General features: G+C 36.3%; 3 protein-coding genes across 3 annotated transcripts; all 3 read right to left on the reverse strand.

The window, feature by feature from the left end:
* Positions 1 to 425: 425 nt before the first annotated feature.
* LOC126602837 (L-ascorbate oxidase homolog) lies at positions 426 to 3,000 on the reverse strand. The gene is made up of 6 exons (XM_050269684.1): positions 2,683 to 3,000; positions 2,193 to 2,292; positions 1,760 to 2,105; positions 1,194 to 1,559; positions 1,014 to 1,095; positions 426 to 907 (listed from the first exon to the last, which is right to left on the reverse strand). Exons 1-6 carry the CDS (start codon positions 2,998 to 3,000, stop codon positions 818 to 820), a joined length of 1,302 nt encoding a protein of 433 aa, XP_050125641.1. The 3' UTR covers positions 426 to 817.
* Positions 3,001 to 9,546: 6,546 nt separating this feature from the next.
* Positions 9,547 to 12,532, reverse strand: LOC126605134 (L-ascorbate oxidase homolog). Its single transcript, XM_050272500.1, has 8 exons — positions 12,280 to 12,532; positions 12,078 to 12,184; positions 11,343 to 11,616; positions 11,140 to 11,236; positions 10,675 to 11,020; positions 10,221 to 10,586; positions 10,056 to 10,134; positions 9,547 to 9,977 (listed from the first exon to the last, which is right to left on the reverse strand). Exons 1-8 carry the CDS (start codon positions 12,430 to 12,432, stop codon positions 9,774 to 9,776), a joined length of 1,626 nt encoding a protein of 541 aa, XP_050128457.1. The 5' UTR covers positions 12,433 to 12,532; the 3' UTR covers positions 9,547 to 9,773.
* A 5,955-nt stretch (positions 12,533 to 18,487) lies between these two features.
* LOC126601528 (pentatricopeptide repeat-containing protein At4g37170) lies at positions 18,488 to 20,811 on the reverse strand. The gene has a single exon (XM_050268253.1). The coding sequence runs from the start codon at positions 20,708 to 20,710 to the stop codon at positions 18,632 to 18,634; it is 2,079 nt and encodes a 692-aa protein (XP_050124210.1). The 5' UTR covers positions 20,711 to 20,811; the 3' UTR covers positions 18,488 to 18,631.
* Between the last annotated feature and the right edge of the window lie 176 nt (positions 20,812 to 20,987).

The raw sequence follows: 20,987 nt of genomic DNA on the forward strand, positions 1-20,987 counted from the left end.
ACAGTCAAACGACTTGGTAGAAAAATCTAGAATTTTGATATAATCATCTTGAAAGACTCACGAACATCCTCCAATTGTAATCACTCCAAAATTCATCCGTTTGTTTACTTTTTGCTCTAGAGGAAGTCGAATGTCCTACATTGAAAATATATAACAAAGTATCAAAATTATATCAAAATAACTAATAAACTATAACTAAGATTATGGTAAAATATATAGTATAATATCGACTCATCAAGTGCTTTCCGTTAGGTTGGGTTCAGTTCAGTTTCCATAATGGTTTTTGTTAAAACCGAATCTAGGGTTAAACCGATAAAATACGGACCGTGCTATGAAAAAACTTGTAAACATTTTCATCAGTTTCTGTGGAACCAAACAGAAATTTTCTTTTCCTTTCTTTTATAAGAAATTGCTACAATGCTATCTTGTGGCTAACTGTAATGACTTATAATATATAGGCCGAGAAAAAGAGAAGTAAACACTGTACTGGGGACTATAGAAGCACATAACGTTATAGAAAATGAACATGTAAGAGAAATGAATCCTATATAGGACGTGGTAGCTAGCAAGACATCTAACACAGACACTTTCAAACATCTTGTTCCAAAATTTGATAGCAAACTTAAGAACAACCAAATTTTCAAAAATAAAATTAATGAAAGAACAACATACAGAGAGATACATGATCAAAGAGTAAATACGTTTGCTATCAATGCTGCTTGGCCTTGCCACAATGCAATGTGTTCAAGGGCATATCGTTCTCAGTAAACAGGCTGTGTTCGTTGTTCCAAACTCTGATGTACAATTGCTGCCCCAATTACCTCTTAGACCAGATTGCAGATCTTAAATTCCACATACCCTTGTTGTCCAAAGAGACTAGTACAGCAGTCCAACCAAGTGGATATACCTTCAAGTTTTGTACACCAAATAACATTGATCATTAATGAACGATAAAATTTCAGAAGGTAAGCTTAAATCGGATGATGTTTATCGGTACATGTTCTGTCAGTTACCTGAACTGTGTGTCTAGGTACAGCATCTACAAAATTGTAACGTCTCCTCATAGCTGATGTCCAATTAGCGGCATGGCCATATCTGTAAAGACCAACAAATATTATTAGACATATTGTAAGAAAAATATTATGTTTAGGTAATATGTTGTTGTACACGTGACTACTGGTCATAGAGCTTACGCAACAGCATAGACGCTGTATCCATCCAGATGCCAAGATTGAAGTGTGGCCTCAGTGTTCTGGAAGACAATTTCCATGAAATCATGAAGGGCAGTTCCTATGACAGAGGCGCCATATACTGCAGGGCGTGGAGTAGATGTATCCTTGATCGTGTTGAAGTTAAACACGCCAGGGATGTTAAGCCAATCGGCGAGTTTCAATGGGGTCTCCGGATCAACATAGGAGACCTTGTTTATGGCATATCGAAGCTTGCCATCGAGCTTAGTAGCAGTATTGGCCAAAAGTAGTCTCCTGACAACTGGAATAGTTCCATAATGAAATGAGCCCTGTGGGTTAGGCCTGGCTGCATTTGCTGTCAAATTCAATCTTCGCCCAAAAGATAAGAGAAATCGTCAATTACATAATTAGAAAATCATCAGACAATAATGCTAGGCTTACTAACTCTGATCGCCAAATTAGATACTGAGACACTGTCACATCATTTGGGAACAAATTCTATGCACCAAATATATTTGTATATGCTTCTGAAACTGGCAACAGAAAAGTCCCCAGAAAGTGATTGCTACCTGATTGTCCTGGCTTGCTTCATAGACCAGTGAATGTGATAGGTTGGACCAATCGGCAATGGTTTCAAAGCAGGGGTGTTAGAACCAGCGTAGCGGAGAATTCCAGTGGTCGTGAGGATTGGTTTTGTGAATCGGGTAGAGGCAACGATGAAATAGTCCCTGACTGAACCGTGTGGTGTGACCAAAACAGCTACGGATTGGCCTGGATGAATGTCAAGTGATTCATACACCTCTTGCAAGGTATGAGCTCCTTCAACTTCAACAAGTGTCATTGTATGGCTCTGAATCCTGAAGTTAATTGAAGTTGCTATCCCCACATTTGAAACCCTGAAGTTGTAGGTCTTTCCTGAAATAACCCAACAAAACTTTGATTAGAAAATCTTCAAAAACAGATAGTTTTATACAAACACTTTTGAGGAGGGCTAATGGTTACCTTTTTCGCCAGTGAAGACGGCGTTTTTAAGAACCCCATTGATAAGAAGACCATCAGGAAGTCGAAGATTTTTGCCAGAGTCCAATGTTTGCTGCAACTCCTGAAAAAATAAGAGCTTTTATCAGAAAACAGAGGCGTTTCAAATGTGGGGATAGCAATTCCTGATACAACAGTTTAAGACACAGATGGTTGATAACAATTTGCACTCCGGATGTGGGGATAGCACTCCAATGAAGCCGAGGCGAGCTTTTTACCAACTCCCATAAAACGAAGGCGAAATTGCTGCCGTGCCGCCCCGCCTTCAAGGTCTCCTAGGCGTGCTCCGAGGGGAGTTTTTTAAAACAATGATGATTGATAACAATTTGCCTCCGAAATGTTTTGACCAATCTGACAACCTAATAAAAGAATATTTTCCTACTTCTAGCATTGACGCCTAAGAAAGTTAGAGTAAATGAAATGACGAATATCCGTTACTTTATGAGTTACATACCTTGCGGCCGGTCTTGTACCAGTCGCCAACAAGCAGGGTAAACTCTCCGGCGGGAATAGGATACGGCACTGCAATGACAGACCTATGTGCAACATTGAAACCCCCAAAACCACCAGCAGCTCTGTGCAGTTTAGTTGAAGGGAAGTAGGATAAGGTTCCAATCTGATCTTTCGTTTGAAACTTGTATGTCCAGTTTGTGTTTGGAGGAATCGGGCATTGCGTTCCAAGCACTCCGTCCTGCCACGTGGTTTTTCGCTGTTTGATTCCGTTCCTGATTTCCCACAGCACAAGAAATAAGTCATATGACAAGCCATGCATTTTAAATCTACATGACTACAACCATTACAACTGCCAACAAAATACTCACCATGTAATGAGCAAGGTATTAAATATCGGTAATATCGGAAATATCGGTAGTCCGAAAACATGGAAATATCGATGGAAATATCGGGATAATATCGATATCGATAAAAATTACATGGAAACCACGGAAATTGTAAGAAAAACTTAGAAATTTTTATTGAAACTTTGCAGGATGTTTATTTAGTCAATTATCAATTAGTTTATCACAAAAAATTGGAAGGAAATGCATTGCATGATGGATTTAACATTATCAAGTTGATTATATAGCGAGCTGACAAACATTGTGAGTGTAGAAAATATGTAGTAATTAATGAAAGAAGTCTAAACACACCAATTGGGGCTTATTGCGGCAAGTTTTTTAGATATGACCTCGCATCAAGTCGTCTTTTGTGTTAATTTGTAATCTTAACTGGTTTTGTTGTGTTGTGTCAATTAGTTAAATTAAGTGGTACATCCAATTGGGGCTTATAAACATTTTAATTCTCCTTAAAATCTAAGGGCATTTAATCAGGATTTTAAGTGATTCTTTAAAGTTTAAGGGGTATTCGATCATGATTTTTAAGAAATTCATACATTCCAAATGTATTCATTTAGAAATTGATTCGAAGAGATTTTTAAAAAGTTGGGAAACTCGAAAAAATTAGAAATATTTCACATAATATTTTAAACATTCTCAAATCGCTCCCTGAAAATTTGAGGGAATTCACTTAAAATTTTACATAAAAGTTTTAAAAATTATTAAACTTCATCAAAATTCATAAATTTTTAGATCTATTAAAATCCTTTAAAATTTGAATGGAGTAAAAAATTCAAATCTAAACCTAATATGAAACAATCACTAAATTACATAGAATTTCTAAACCAAATCTAACAAGGATCAATTACAATTCTAAAACGATGTTGTAATTACTTGGAGTTTTTTAGGGCAATATAAGTAGATGATTTGGGGGCCTGAAACTTGCTTAAATCCCTAAATTGCCAATTGAAACGAGAAAGAAGAGAAGACAGAGAGAACGAGTCAACAATCCCTCCTCCTCCTCATCGCCCTCCTCTCCCTCTTCGCAATCTCCGCCCCTGCAAAACCCTCTTCGTTTCCTCCTACTCCTTCTCCCTCCGCCGCCTCCCCTCCTCCTCTTCCTCCTCCGGCTTCGTCACCATCGTCACCGAGATCAACCAGATCCTACCCGAGACCCTCTCATCACTCTCACTCTTTCTCCCGTGATTACCCTAGTACACGGCACCCACACCATCGTTCCGTAGACGGCATCACCATCAAAACCTCGTCTTTCTCTCTCTTCCTCTTGTCTCTGCAAGATCGACGAAACCCAGAAACCTCCGGCGAGTTTTATTCATTTTCTCCGGTTAGGTAAGCTTGGGTGTGTGTTATGGAACGAGATCAGGTTGGGGGAAAGCTCACCCAACTCCGGCGAACCCGTGACTGTTGAGGAGCTTTCCGAACACCTTCGGCCATTTCATGGCGAACCAAGGGTATAAACTTACTCCTCTCTCTTTCCTCTTCACGTTGGTAATTAGATCAGAGTCTAAGGTTTGCGTTTGTAATCGGCCGGAGCTGTAGAAGCTCCGGCGTTCTTCTCCGAGTAGCACAGTTCCAAAATATCGCGATAGTTTCGGAAATATCGCGATATTATCGATAATAGAGATATGAGGAAGATTGAATGATAGTACTATTTGTAGCCGTGTGGTTGAGCTGTGCAAGTTCAGAGATGGGAGGGATTATATATAAATGGCAAGGGAAGGAAGCAGCTGAAGAGCCTAGAGGAGGCAATGCCAGCGTGGATATATGGATGTACGTGAAGAGCTATGAAGAATCGAAGCTCGTTTGCGGCGCACTTCATGCACAAGCAGTCAGCTACCTGCATATGCTACTCATTCACAACTCATGGTTTTAGCTCACGCATAATCGATGATTAATTATATTAAATATAATTAATAATATGGGTATAGTAAGTATTGTGTAATTACCTCTATGCTGCTATTCATTTGTTAGAGTTAATTAATTGGGAGGTTTCTACTGATTTGCTCCTCGCACTTGTTGGTCTGCTAATTTCTACACTAAATTTTAGTGATCTCCTTAAATTTTTATAAATAGCTAATTACCTTCTTCCTCATTGTTAGATTACTCAACATTGCATCAAAATTTCGTTCATGTTTGTCACGTAAACAACACGTGAGCTAATAAAGAGGGTAAAAACAGCATGTTCTATACTACAACACGTGAGCTAATAAAGAGGGTAAAAACAGCATGTTCCATACTATGGCATAGGTTAATAGATCAGACTTGCACGATTTGAAGAGAGTAGAATTGGTTCGTACATGTAGATTTTTGTGACTGACGAAAAGTCATCATAACCTCTTAAGTAGTTCATTAGATGTATACGTAATGCGTGACAAATTTATTAAGGAAATTGATTACATACAAATTGTTCAGGAGTACAAATAACTAAAATAAAATTCATGATGAAAATTGGCTAAACCTCATTAATTGGACTTGTGATTTTTTATGCGAAAAACCGACCAATGAATGAACGCGATTTTGTTTTAAAAACTTTTTGATAGTGATGAAAATGTGTTGTACGTCTACGTGAGGATGGTGATGGTGGTGTGGACTTTGGACTCATGAATTCGTCGGTGGTGCGTGGTGGCGGGGAAGGAAAGAAGAGATCAAGGGCGGGGAGCCGCGCAGCTTAGAACGGATCCACGTTGATAGCATTTAATATATGATAAGTTTCTTTTTGGGATGATTATAATTTTAAAATGGAGAAATTAGGTTCTCATTCTTCTTTTTGCTACTCCATTGATTGAAATGCTATTCTTTTTCAATTTTTGATCAAGATCCTTGGGTATTAATAACATCATTAATTATTTCAATAATAAAATATTTTTTATTTCTAAATATATTCATTTAATGTTAAAAATGTTACAATTAATATATTTATATTTATGACTAAATTTTTTATCATATATTTTTAGTTTTAGTTTGTACCCATTTTTAATTTGTAATTCTTTTTTAACTTGTACCAATTTTCTTTTCAGTTTTAATTTGTACTCATATATTAATTTCTTTTTGTGCCTATATTTTTTTAAAGTTTATTTGTATTTGTACCCATATATTTTTTTGTATTTGTACTTTTTATTTTGCTAAATGTACCCATTCTAATTATATGTACCCATTTACTTTTTAATATTAAAATGTACTCATTCTTAAATATACCAATTTGTTATATGTAAAATGTACATTTTTATATATATATATAATCTATTCAATTTTTTTCTAATCCATTTTTAAACTTATATGGGTACATTCTTTTTTCTTTGATTTTAAAATGTATCGATGTTAAGTTTAATCGAAGAAATTTACTAATATTATTACGCCTAATATCTTTTTTTTTTTTTTATGATTTTGAAGAATGTACCCATGTTTTGATACAATAAATTGTTTGGTTAATTTTGATGAATGTACCCATGTTTATACACACACACACACAATAGTATATTTATTTTTTAATATTTTTAATCCCACAAATTATGGTTTTTATATTTAAAATCTCATTTATATAAACAACAAAAATTTCTAATTTTTAATTTAAAAAATATAGTAACGTACATAGAAATAAATTATCACATTAATTTCAGGAACCTCGATCAAAAATTAAAAACCAACAAGGTTTCAATCAAAGAATATTCATAATTAAGAACTGCATCCAAAGTCTACCTTATATCTTAGATTTCCTAACCTGACTGATATTTGTGGTTGAATTAAAAGAGTTCTTTGATCACTCACTCAGAACTCCCACAATGGTGATGAAAACAAGCAGAAAACCAAAGACAATGGAAGGGTAGAGTGGTCAATTTTCCACCGTTGTCATCTGTTTTTCTTCACAAACTACGAGTCCCTGGCCCCTTCTTTCCCCCTTGTTGGCCGTTGACAGTCGAAAGGTGCAACTCGAGCTTCTTCAGTCTCGAACCCACCAACATACTCTTGTCACGAAGAGATACTCTGGTGCAAACGAATATGCCATATGGCAGCTTTTATTGGACAAAGGATTCACGTTTTGAACACGTGATTAACATTTTTTTTACGAACGATGCTACTAAAACTATGCATTGGTTGCAAAAGAAAATCTCTTATTGTCACATGCAACTTTTAATTCGATCATTCTCACTTAAAAAAGGTTATTGTGATTATCATATTAATATGTGTTATTGATCATATTATAACACATGAATTTAGCACATCAACTTTTTAATTAATCTAATTTATAAAATGTAAATTAGTAACCGTACGTATCATTTAACTACTCACACGTAAATTGGTTTTGGCAGACAATGCATGCAACACCTACGAGGTTCTCGAGAGATGAGAATAGCTAGGGTTACTCTTTGAAATTTAGTTAATTGTATCGGTTCTCATCTTCAAGAATTAAACGACCTAAACCTAATATATATGTCCGAGTTGGTATGGAGACTGGATTTGATTTAGTGAGAAAAGTACAAAATAGAAATGGGAAGCCTCATCATACTCTTTGAGACTAATAGTAGATTAATACAAAATATGTTTGACACTTAAAATATTACAAGTCATTGATAGCGAAAAATACATGTATAAGGATGTTGTTTCCTTTGTGCCAAAAAATAAATAAACAAATTGACAATCCAACACGCATTAATAATTTACGACATTGGGAAGTATCTCTTTATGACATTATTTGGTTGTATTTAGCTATATTGTACAAGGATATACATGGATAATGCTAGGCCACCCATGAACACATATTATCTCTAAAATAAAAAAATAAAAAAATAAAAAATAAAAAAATGACTAGGGAGGCAAACAAAATAAACAAACCCGATGTTTTAATTAAACATCGAGTCCACACCGTTAATCAAATGTCAAATGCTTTTTATATTTAAGAGTGACCTCGAAAATTAACGATTTTGATAAAGAATTCAACTGACAAAACAAAAGCAATCCAAACAGGTTATATTCCTCTTGTTACAAGTTCCACTCTCAATCCTATTGTTTTGAAGTCCATTGGCACTTGTAAATCCCTCGTAGAATATTTAATGCAAGTATGAACACCTGGCCTCCTCGACTCCTAGGAATTTATTTTTATTGTGACGGGAACGCGAGTGATACACCACGTGTTTTTATGTAAGTTGTGAGAAATTTTATGTTTTAAGTTATTAACTTTTTAACACACATATCCCACCATTTGTATAATAACACGTGGTGTACCACCTTGTATGCCGGTCTAGTGGTATAAAGTCAATGAAAAGCTTTTTTGATGGGCAATTCATCTTTTACAGTAGAGTTGGCAATGGATCCAAGGAGAGATCTCATAGGGAAAACAAGAACATCATCATCTTTTTGCTCAAATTACGCATGTTGCGTAGAACTCAATTCCAACACCCGTGAAATTCAATTCTCATCATGTGGCCAATCCATGATATGCGTTTTTACTCTGAATCCAATTACTCTCGCTCTCTCGTTGTTCTTAAGCTTCTTTCTGTGTACATTCATAACCAATTAGTATAAGACAGAAGCTTGCAATTTGCGCCAAAGCAATATTACTTTAACTCTCACTCTATCTCTTGGCGCCAAGCAATTTACATTCATATAGTTAATATAAAGTTCCAAAAAAATTAATGTGATTATTTCAATGGACTAGTTACAATACTCAAAAGTATTTAGTACAATTATTATTTGATTGTTAGATGTAATTCTTGAAAATCATTACAATATTACTGATCATTATATGGTAGTTGTACTAAGTACTTGTAAGCATCGTATCCAAATTCTGATCAAGTGAATTATTTTTGAATTCAAATAAACTTTGTAAATAAACAAATCGGAATACTTATTAAACCCACCATACATGTAATAGTTTAGTTGTACCGTTCTGTGAACCATCATCTATCCCACGTCCAGCTCCACTTTCTTCTTCGGGCCAGAGATCTGCAAAAAGCATTGGCACTAGGAAACAATTTCCTTTTTAATTACTCACATTCGTAATCAGTTAGGCTATATTTGGTTAGGAGATTGAGACCAAGTTTCCATTCTATAACGGACATGAAGAAAGGATTTTTGATATTATATTCGAAATGTGTCAATGTCATTATTACCAACAAAAAAAAAAAAAAAAAAAAAAAACTAACATATTGTCGATATATTTTTTACATTACCGGTGCACACTTGCTTTTTAATAAGAACAGACTTCTTGTATAATTTGTTTTTGTCAATTAGAGAAAGAGCAATAATGCTCATCATGTTCATGATTCATGACCACCTTACTTATCATGTTCCATGTATTAGTCATAAATTAAAAAGGATTTAATGTGACAGATGATTAGTTCTTCTTTTTGAACAATATGACAGGATTTGCTGGTGCATCAGAGTTGAAAGTGTTGAGTGAAACTGAACTTGCAAGTCTAAACCGACGTTACCAAAATGATGAAAAACAGGAAGAAAGAGAAGCAAAGTTTAGACCTTAAATTCTATATATCTAGAGAAATTATATAACCGTACCATACAATAAATTTTTGTAAAAATGCAGACGAAAATTCATCTAAATTTAGAGTTATACAACTAAGGGAAAAGAAACATCAAATATGAATCTTCTCTTTTGCTTTCTTTGCTGCAGTCTGTCTTCCCTTTAGCCAAACCTTCATGACTCAAGAAAACAGACTCCGAAGAATCAAGGGTCACCTTATGTGTGTCGTCCTACAGCTTTTCCACACAGCAGAGCATTTGAAGGAATGGTGTATTCGTTAGCAAGGTTTTGGACTGGATTCCAGACCCTGAGATAGAACTGTTGCCCAAGATACTGCCTTTCCCATATAGCAGACCTCAAGTTCCACATACCTTGGTTGTCCAGTGACGCCAAAATAGTTGTCCAAGAGTTTGGATACACCTTCAAAGAGCAAAAAGATTAAATTAGCTAACGAAAAGTTGAACAACCAAATATTAATCAGTAACAGCCTTTATTTACCTGAGCAGTATGTCTAGTAAGAGTATCGACGAGATTGTAGGTTGTTCTCTTTGCTGGAGTCCATGGTCCGGAACCATAACTGCATTTGTTCAAACAATAAAGATTATAGTCTACCCATTGATTTTGTAAAAATTTAAGCATAAGAAAGGAGCACATTTGACATACCCAACAACCCAGAAATCATAACCATCTAAATGCATGGATTGGACACTGTTTTCATTGTTTTGGAAAACAATTTCAATGAAGTCGTGGTGTGAGACTGGCATAACAGGGGTAGCTAAGGATGCAGAGCCATCTGAGGGAGCGGTTTGGATGGAATTTAAGCTGAAGACTCCAGGGATGTTGAAGTAATCAGCAAGCTTTACAGGGGTATCGGGGTTAACATAAGAGACCCTGTTGAATGCGTAACGCTGCTTTCCATTTATCAATGGTGCTGAATTGGCTAACACAATTGTCTTTGTCGGTGTGACCTTGCCGTAATGGAATGAGCCCTGAGGATTAGGCCTGGCTGCATTTGCCGTCAGATTCCACCTGTAAGAAAAACAATGTTCAAAGGGATCAAACTAAATCATTATAATCGAACAAAGGCTCATCATATTTGAATTTCACATATTTATACCTGAAAGTTCTGGCTTGCTCCATAGACCAGTGAATTTGGCCAGTAGGACCGGCCGGCACAGGTCCAGAAACGGAGGTGTGCGAGTTTGTGTAGTGTAGCACTGAAGTAGCCGTAAGAACAAGCCTAGTGAATCGTGTGGATGCGACAATGTGGTAGTCCTTTGGAGCCTGATTTAAGGTTACTAGGACAGAGACTGATTGGCCAACATGTATGTCAAGGGAATCATACATGTTCTGAATTGTGTGAGATCCTTCGCATTCAACTAACTTCAGTTTGTGACCTTCAATCCGGAAGTTCAATGAGGTTGACAAGCCGACATTTGAGATCCTGAACATATATGTTTTTCCTGAAATCATAATACGAAAAACATAGTTGAGCATTAATCATTTGAGTAAATTGTTAAACTAGTTCCCCAGAGATCTAAGAATAGTTCAAGTGTTTGAGGAATCAAAGATTGAGAATTACCTTGGTCACCACTGAAGGTGTTACTAGTTTGGCCATTTATAAGAACACCGGCAGGAAAAGGAAGAGATTTTCCGGAATCCAAAGATTGCTGTAAGGCCTGCAAAAATCAAAACAAAATGAGAACATTAAGTACGTTAACATACAAATCCCCTTACAAACACTTTCAAAGTACATGTAGAATGGAAGTCATATGTTTTTCTTACCTTGTGGCTGATCTTGTACCAGTCGCCAGCAAGCAAAGTGAAATCTCCATCAGGGGTTGGATAAGGGACTGGGATTCGAGGTCTTGCGTAGACATTGATCCCTCCAAACCCTCCAGCAGCTTTGTGAAATTGAGTTGATGGGAAATATGTGAAGGAACCTATCTGATCCTTGGTCTGAAACTTGTAGGTGTAGTTTGAGTTCGGCGGGATGGGACAATTGGTTCCCAAAACCCCATCTTGCCATGAGTTTTTCCTCTGTTTAATCCCATTCCTGGTTATGAACAAAGAAAGATATTATTAGAATGAATGTCACAGCCAAATATTCAGATATTGAACAAAAGAACAGAAATGAAGAGCTAATCTCGTCTAATCCTGAAAGACGAAGTACGTAATTGTTTCGTTCCGTTGCAGACAAATGTAAGGGAAAACAATACTCAACAAAATATTCAAGCTCAGATTTCTCATTAATTAAAATCTGGGAACAAATTTCTCCACACAAGTAAGCCTAATGCAGCAATTTGGCTTAAATTCTTACAATTGCCCTTCTAATCCTTTGAAGCTTAACATAAATTAAATGGAAAAATATGCTCCTGAAGGCCACTAGCAATTTTTTTAACCAGACACTGAAACAACACTCTTCAGCAAATGAAAGCTCTTAATCTAAAAACAATGGAAAACAGTTATAAATAAAAAGAAAAGGACAAGAAGTGGATAGGAGGATGCAGAACTTGCCAGGTTAAGAGGAAAGGTTGGTCCAGCTTGTTAATTAGGTTGAGGATGATGTTGTCATTGGTGACAACGTCAAGTCTAGGGCCAGGAAACTGGCCATTGATGAGAATTACCTTCAAATATCCAAAAACAAAGAACCAAATTTTAGAAAAACCTAAAAGCTCAAAATATAGAACTGAGATTGCAAAAATGGCAAAAACCCACAAACCTGTTGAGGAACACCAAGAGGAGAAAGAGTCCCATAAGTCACAGTCCAAGTGTAGAACTTATATGGGTCTTCTGCTTTCACCACAGAAGAACTCAGAAGCACTGCCAAAACCCCACAAACCAAGTGGAGCAAGAAGCCTGCTTTTTGCTCCATTTTTGCTCTCCCTGCAAAATGCTCTTCCAGAAACCACAGAGTAGGGTTTTATTCAATTTATTTGTTTCTCTTTTTGTTTGGCTGGCATTGGGTGGAGGAGTGGTTGGTTGGTAACAGCCTTTTATAGCAGCAGCGCGGGAAAAAGTGCCTCACCAGATATGTCCTTTGGCTTCAATTTTTTTAAGGAGAAAATATCTACATTTGTCTTCGATTTTGGTTTAATTGGAGTTTTAGTTTAAAAACTAAGAAGTCATAGTTATCGATTATTGAAGTTGTGACAATGTTTAATCATCCTTTTGGGTAATATTATTAGAATTTTCATTAAAATGGATTTAAAGGGACATATAAAGTACAAATTTTTTAATAAAGTTATTCAAATTACCATTGTTCGTATTTTGACAAATTCAACCGTCAGCACACTTCAATCGAATGTGTTATTCAAAATTACCATTGTTCGCATTTTGATATATTCAAAATTCAATACTCACAAGTTTTTAGTTTAAAAACTAAAGTTACAAATTAAACTAAAATTCACCGATCAATGTTGTCAAAATTGCTGTTCAAAAATAAAATCCGCTTTTTCAAAACCATCAATGTTCTGGTATTGGGAGCATAGACGCGTTTTCGCGTGATGATAATTCTCATTTGCTTTGGACGAAAGCCAAGTTTAAACCCAACCCATCATTCAACAACTAAAGTGAAACTGAGTATGAAAAAAAAAAAAAAAAAAAGTGAAACTGAGCTTGTTCATAAACCCGCCTCTAATTGCGCCCTTGATGTTGAAACGATTTTACTTTTTCTCCTTTCGGTCTGTTTGTCTTTTTCGTTTAGGGTTTGTTTTCTCATAAATATTGAACATTAAAGTTTAGGGTTTTCTCATAAGTATTGGATAATGATAGGTGGTATATTTATGATTCCAACACCCCTTCTATATGAAAGAACAATGCTTTGCTCAGCAAAGTAAATGTAACCCACTTGTTTTTTTCATATTTATTTCTTATGAAAGTTTGGTAGTTTTGTTGAGAATGCAATGTGATTGTTGATATTTGTGTCACATGCGGATCATATTGTTTTCTGCCATTTTTCCAACAATTCTGCAACTTTGGAAATGGCCGTGCCCAGTAGGTCTGTAACAGGAACATAAATAAATTGCAGCATAAAAAATAAACCTTTTGGGTCCACTAGCCAATTTTAGTCAAGCTCTAACTGTAATACTCAACTAATGTGCGTGTGTAACTGATTGTAGCATAAAGATGTATAGTATTTTATCGTACGTATTAGCTGATTAGATAATGTACCAACTAATGTATTAATTAACCATTACAATAATCGATGTACATAACAGTTAGATCAATTTGATCTTGCATATATGCTGCTAAAGTATGAGAGCATTATTTTGTCTCTATGGAAGACATACAATGAGTTGATTACAGACAATTTATATATGAGGCAGCTAGATACATACCAGTACCATTCAATTTTTTTCACGGGACTTGTCCTCTTCCCTTTGCTTTTTCCAACATGTTACATAGAATATATTAGGGTTTAATTAGCATGTGCATGATATACTTGAATAGTGCTGAGTCCAACTCATAATTAGGGTTAAATTAAGGTACAACCTGGTTCAGCTTAACGAGAAGAAAATGTTGTCCCATATATATGGGAAACAGGAAACTTCGTGAAGTTCCATTCCCTTATTTCTTATGGGCTGCATATATACGTGGTTCAGTTACTAACTGCAAGACTTTTTATATAACTTTTATACCAATAAAATTGAATATATGGTTTAGTTGAAAACAATATTGACGTGAACCGACTCTAAAATTTAATACTAGTTTAATTATGTGCATGTGCATGCACAAGATTTTATCCCAATTCCTCTGCAAATCCTCAATATGTGTAGGCTAGCTAGAAAGTTGGCTAAAGTCAACCGATACCCTGTGGGAAAGCAAGATATTGTGTAGGTGGGAGAGCAGACATGACTCATGTATTGGAGAAATGCATATTCCGTGATGGTACATCCAGCCCCATACTTGCACATCTGGCACGCAGCGAACTTACCTTTTTAACCAGTTACCTATAATGTTTGATTATCTGTATTTTTATAATTATAATGTTTGATTATCTGTATTTTTATAATTATAATGTTTGATTATCTCTTCATCCTTGACTTAAACCTAAAGAAGGTTAAAAATGTAGGGCAGGGACCCTCTAATCATGTCACCCATGTGATATTCAACAATTGCATGGCCCAAGTTAATTCGGTGCCACTCAGGTCTTGCCAGAAAACAGAGAGAAAGATGTAAAGAAATTAGGAAAACAGTGGTATTGCCATGCACATGGTCCACACGTATTGCCACTGTACAAAAGAGAGACGGGGACAAGATGCCGGACGCGGGTGTGGAATTCCTTTGACTTTATCTGCATTATCTTGCATGGGAAATGCATTGGTTGGATTATTCTTTTGGAGCGATCAGAATTTGAATGGAGTTGGATTGTATGTTAGAAGCTGGTTGCACACCAACTCAGTATTCCTAGTCTTTTTTTCTCATTCTGAAAATTCGTTACAAGTTCAAATCCTCCTCTCACGTCCTTTTACTCACAGAAAGAGAAGCAAAACGAGCCAAAATTACTTTGTTTTTGTTGCAAGCAGTATGAGTCATGATTCAATTTAGAAGTCATATAACAAGTTGACCATTATGATCTATGTTGAATTATAACATGGATTATTGTCTGATTTGATTTCAATAGTTTAATTAGTTTGAAGTTAAATATGCAGATGACAGTACTTGAAGTTGAACTACTACCACATTTGATCAAACATGATATACAGGTTGTTGATAACCAATAGGACTAGGGAGGGGTTGGAACAAATTCAACATTTTATGAAATAAACCACACCAAGTATGAAAGAATTGGTTGAAGCAATAAGTGACATGTACATTAGCTTTATGATGCTTCATCGTGATGGAATAAAGTGTTCGAACTGTTGGGAACAACATGGGCCAAAAATAATGATGGAAGACTAATCATTGCCGTCGGTGATAAAATAGAAAGCAATGTAGACGAGAGAAATTTAGAAGAACATAGAGTGCTATATATGAGGGACATCTTAAATAACCATCGAATTTTGGGTTTCTTATGCAACAATTCGTGTTAGAAGATTTTATATGTTACCATTCTAAAGCCACAAACTTTGGTACAAGATTTTTTATTTTATCTTTTTAATACAGTGCAAATTTTATATAGTCATAGTTAAAGTTGAGACGAAACCAATCTTATAACTTGAGGAGGTCATTAGCTATCTCTTCATTCGTTCGGGCAAAGAAATCTTACAAATGCATGATCAACACAATCATGTAAAGCTTATTGAATTAAGCCAAAATTAGTAAAAAAATGCCAATCCAAAAGTCTGAGGTCCTCTTTAATAGGAGAAATTTTTAATTGTGACGGGAACGTGGGTGGTACACCACATGTTTTTATATAAGTAATGAAATTTTTTATTTTGTAAGTTATTAACTTTTTAACACACATATCCCACTATTTATGTAATGACACGTGGTGTACCACCCTGTGTAACGGTCATACTGAAAAATCTCTCCTTTAATAGGAGCCCTCAGATTAATCTAACGATAAATTAACCTATAGGTTTAAAATATCTCACTTATACTTAATTAAAATCCTAACCTACAAATAAATAAAAAGTTAAAAAAGAAGCGGCTTTCAAATGTGAAATCCCTTCCATAGGAAGAGCTTCCTCCATAGGCGAAAAACTTTTCCTTTGGAAATTCAAAATTCAAGCATCTCTTATCCCCGCAGAGCTAAACCATATGAAAGCATTTGTACTACATTTAATTCTTTTGGACTTGGATTGGCTACCAAAACCCTAGAGTTTTGTGGCTATGGCGCTCTGGTTCTTGAAACACGTAGGGAGCGAGTTTTTATTTTCTTGTGAAACATGTAGCTTTCCAGAATTGTTTTACTGATCTTGTTTTACATCTTCAAGTGAATGTAACTAGTACTTTTTAAGCATGTAAATTGGTTAGATTCCAATCTCAAATCATTTGTCAGTCATTTGCTTCTTAATCTCACTAATTTTTTTTTTAACAAACAATATTATCTACACTAAAGGGGAGGGGTAGGCTAAGTCTCACAATGAACGATCAATAATGTGGTTCAAATTCACCTTTGGCGAGAATTGATCATAAGAGACCTCTCACTTACAAGTGAAAAGAAATATCACTAACCGTAGTACTAAGTGGTTCAATCTCACTAAATTAGATGGAGAGGATTGGGAACTATTTTTTAAGTCGTGAAACCCTGCACTCTAGGGATGACTCGGCCTAGTTAATCTGCATTGTGGGGTCACTGCCTACTCTGTTACTTAATAGCTCTGTCTGATATAAGCTGTTGAGTCCACGACTAAACTTCTGAAGTATTCGTATATCAATTCTTCTTAATCTGACCCTAGAAAATCATGGTGCCACAGAAACATTCGGTCAAGTTATATGTGATAATCAAGCGGCATTTCACACCACTTTGAATCTGGTCTTTCACAAAAGAACCAGACACTGTAGAAATTGACTGACACATCGTACAAGAGAAGGTCCAAAGTGGAATGATTAGGACATCTCACATTTCAGCCATGGAATAGCTAGCCGACATCTTCAAAATGTCATTGAACTTATCGGAGTCCATCTCCTTGATTACTATACAGTCCATTTCAGATTACTTTTCAATCACATAGGAGTCTAACTCACGTAATAGCTTGCATAGGCCATAGTTTCAGGATCTAATTCCATGTATTTGTATAAATATCTTTTACCTGGTACTCTTTTTCTTAATGGAAACCAATCACACAGAAGAGAGGGTTTTACAGGGAAGGAGAGTTTTCACCATCTTCCTCCTCTCCCCCTCCTCCTCATTCATCGTTTTTTTTTTAGCTTCCTAATTTCTTGCTAAGATGCAAGTGTGCAGCTAATTTAAGTAGGTGAAAGTTTTTAATTTATTCAATTGGAGCTTAATTACATATTTATTGATGAAATAGAAGAGTTGGGCAAGTAAATCGTGTACGAAAGAAATGCGTGTAGGTGTATTGGATTCTAGGGTCGAGTGAAAGAGTTTGTATTGGGTCACATTATTGTGTAGCATGAAATAATGTAGGAAGAAGTTTGGGTTAGATCACTTTTTATGTAGAGCATGTGAGGTGTCCGGTATCCCAATATAAGTTGGAAAATCATTCGCGACTTGCGTTTGGATCCGTTCATCCTACAGACAAACATAGTTTGATATGTGTGTATAAATTTTTTTTTGTTTTGCAATTTGAATAATTAATTTTGAAGTTAGATTATGATTTGTAGTTAAATAGAATGACTACGATATTAGTTAGGGGTGGGCACAGTTGGTTCGGTGTAGTTTTGAGTGAAATCAAAACCGAAATTTTTTACGGTTCGATTCGGTGCAGTTTTGAAGTCAAAATTAAATGAAACCAAACTGCTTGATTCAGTTCGGTATGGTTTTAAATGGTTTTGGTTCGATTTAAAAAAAATTACAATTTAAAATTTACACTTATCTACGTATAAAATTGTCTTATTTTCTACATAGTAGATTAATTAATGAACCGCTGTCAACAATAAGTGATTGAGTGAGGATATTTTGATAATCCATTTTCATCTAAAATTTGGACTATCTGAAGCAAGCCTACAACAAACTTGCAATACACAACTATTAAAGAAAGTGATAGAATGATGATATTCTAGTGTGGTTGAGTTCATACTAAATGTATGGACTCTAACAAATAGCCAGTTAAAACATGACATCTTATATAAACATTTAATTAAATGTTTATTAATACTTGCAGTGAGGTTCGGTTTTGGTGCGGTTTTCAAAAGCCAAAACCAAAATCAAACCGTTTCCTACAATGTGGTTATCGAAACCATTTCAAAACCGCAAAACCAAACTGTTTGATGTGGTCCTATTTGATTCGTGTTTCGGTTTCAGTTTCAGTTTGCGGTTAATTGGAGAAAATTTATCATATCATCTCTGCACGTGGGTGTTGAAGATGTAGAAAATTCAGATTCTAGTTCTTTCCACTCAGAACAAAATGTGGGAAGCTCCCAGATTGCACAGAAGACATTAAGCTAATGTTTCTGTAATCCTACTCAAATAAAATGCTTTACAGATTAATGAGTGAGTCAAATCACCAATAATCTCGACATGAACAGATCCCGCCCTCAAAACAATGGAACCGATTTGAATCCCGGACTATAATTTTTCTGTTAGCAATCTTAGAAACAAACTTAATCGCAGTATGACAATCTACACATGTTCTTAAGTTCTTAAAAACCTTGATCGGTGTTCCCGGCGGAGTAGAAATAATGCCAAACGCAACGGCGAGCTTTTCACCGTGGTAGGAGAGGTTCTGCTCTTTCTGCTCCTCTTCAACATCATGCAGCACAAAATTCGTGTCGGGGACATACCCTTCTTCCTTCATCCTCTTCGAAAGCTCATGCAAATAGTGATCTATTTCATCATATCTCGGGTGAGACGTATCTCCCACTAAGAAAACATGCACCTCTCTCTTGATCTCGATCCAACTCAAACCTGGTTTCTTTATCAGCCCTCTTTTATCCATCATCTTTCTGACCTCTGTTACTTCACCCCACATACCAGCAGTAGCATAAATGTTGGCCAGAGTAATATAAGTAGTTGGATTCTCAGGTTCTATCTCAAACAACGCATCTGCAGCTCGCTTTGCGAGTGTGAGGTTTCCATGAATTCTGCAGCCACCGATTAAGGAAGCCCACAAGTACTTATCTGGTTTCATTGGCATTTCATTAATAATATTCTTAGCTTCTTCAAATCGACCTGCTCGGGCCAATAAATCAACTACACAGGAATAGTGGTCCGCGGTATGCGTTAACCCATGTTTTGCCTTAATTGAATGGAAGTATTCAAGTCCCTTATCAACTAAACCAGCATGAGTACATGCGGAAAGAACACCTACAAAGGTAATGTGATCAGGCTTAGTACCTGAATCAAGTAGTAACTTAAACAACTGAAGGGCCTCATTAGGTTGACCATTCTGAGCATGTCCAGCAATCAGGGAAGTCCATGAAACCACATCTGGGCAGGGCATCTCATTAAACACCTTATTCGCATTCTCAATGTTTCCACACTTTGAATACATATGAACAAGTGCACTTGCTGCAAAAGACAAGGGGTCAAATCCAATCCGCGTCATGTACCCGTGAACCTGCTTGCCCAAGTTCTCAGCAGCATGCTGAGCGCAGGCATTCAAAACCCCTGCAAAGGTGAACTCGTTCGGTCTAATGCCGGACTTCATCAACTCCGAGAACAGAGAAAATCCCTCTTCCTTCCTCCCATCCTCAAAGTATCTATCAATCATTGCTGTCCATGTAACAATATCTCGATTCACCATCTTATCAAAAATGCGCCTAGCTTCCTCTATACTCCCACATTTCCCATACATATCCGATAAGGCACTCCAAACCACCTCATCTGAGTCCAGCCCAGTTCGCATTATATAACCATGAATCTCCTTCCCCATTCTCAAACTCTGAATGGCTGCTGAAGCAGCAAGAACGCTAGACACCGTGAACTTATTAGATTTAGAATTCTCGCTCCTCTGCATCATCCTATACAACCACAAAGCATCTTTTGGTTTATCGTGACGAACATATCCTGATATCACCGCAGTCCAAGAAAAATTATCTCTCTGAGGCATTTCATCAAACAGTTTCCTAGCTTCAGCAAGCTGCCCCACTTTCGCATACCCAGAAATCATAGTATTCCAAGAACACAAATCCCTCTCAGGCATTTCATCAAACACCATCTGGGCATCCACAATGCTCCCGCATTTCGCATACATGTCAATAAGACGGTTACAAATGAACATCCCGGGCACGAACCCGGAGGCTCTGGTGTGGGCGTGGACCAATTTGCCCTGCGCAAGAGCTCGTTGGTGAAGACAAAGCTGCAAGAGGGTGGAGTATATGGAAGCAGAGGGTTTGTCTATGTGGTGGAGCAACTGAACTGCTTCTGATAAGCGCCTTTGGTGGCAGAGGATGTCGATGGCTTCTTTGAATTTTCCGTCATTGCATAAGCGGCTTATGAGGGCGTCTTTGGTGTTGGATTTGAAGAAGGTTTTCTGAATTTGGGGTTTATTTAGTTGGGAAGTTTGAGAAGATGATGAATGGGTTCTGTTAAATAATAGCAGAGAAAAATGCCTGGAAACTTTTAGATTCAAGGATTTCATAGCTCAGTGGCAGTGGCCGTGGCCGTGGTTGGTTCAGTTAGTTTACTTTGTGTTTTCAAGGTTTATTTATGACAACTGATTTTTTTTACGCGCCAAAATGATTTGTGGGGAAAATTTGGACACAATTTGGAAGGGGACACCTTTTAGTAGTCATAGTTCTTTGACTGAAATTTTGTTATTTTCGTGAATTTTCTCCACATCAGTATTTTTTTTATAAATATATTTTTATGTCAATTTTCTTTTATTTTACTGAAGTATTTAATTCTTGTATTTTTAT

This window comes from Malus sylvestris, chromosome 15, assembly GCF_916048215.2.
Source record: "Malus sylvestris chromosome 15, drMalSylv7.2, whole genome shotgun sequence".
NCBI classification, from domain to species: domain Eukaryota; kingdom Viridiplantae; phylum Streptophyta; class Magnoliopsida; order Rosales; family Rosaceae; genus Malus; species Malus sylvestris.

What these genes read in the sequence shown, in the direction of transcription:
- LOC126602837 (XM_050269684.1), bottom strand. Translation starts at nt 3,000, where the DNA reads ATGCATGGCTTGTCATATGACTTATTTCTTGTGCTGTGGGAAATCAGG. An exon ending in CGTCTTCACTGGCGAAAAAG is followed by an intron (nt 2,106 to 2,192) that starts GTAACCATTAGC and finishes GGGTTATTTCAG; the next exon opens with GAAAGACCTACAACTTCAGG. An exon ending in AAGCAAGCCAGGACAATCAG is followed by an intron (nt 1,560 to 1,759) that starts GTAGCAATCACT and finishes TTTTGGGCGAAG; the next exon opens with ATTGAATTTGACAGCAAATG.
- LOC126605134 (XM_050272500.1), bottom strand. Translation starts at nt 12,432, where the DNA reads ATGGAGCAAAAAGCAGGCTTCTTGCTCCACTTGGTTTGTGGGGTTTTG. An exon ending in GACCAACCTTTCCTCTTAAC is followed by an intron (nt 11,617 to 12,077) that starts CTGGCAAGTTCT and finishes TTTGTTCATAAC; the next exon opens with CAGGAATGGGATTAAACAGA. An exon ending in GGTACAAGATCAGCCACAAG is followed by an intron (nt 11,237 to 11,342) that starts GTAAGAAAAACA and finishes TGATTTTTGCAG; the next exon opens with GCCTTACAGCAATCTTTGGA.
- LOC126601528 (XM_050268253.1), bottom strand. Translation starts at nt 20,710, where the DNA reads ATGAAATCCTTGAATCTAAAAGTTTCCAGGCATTTTTCTCTGCTATTA.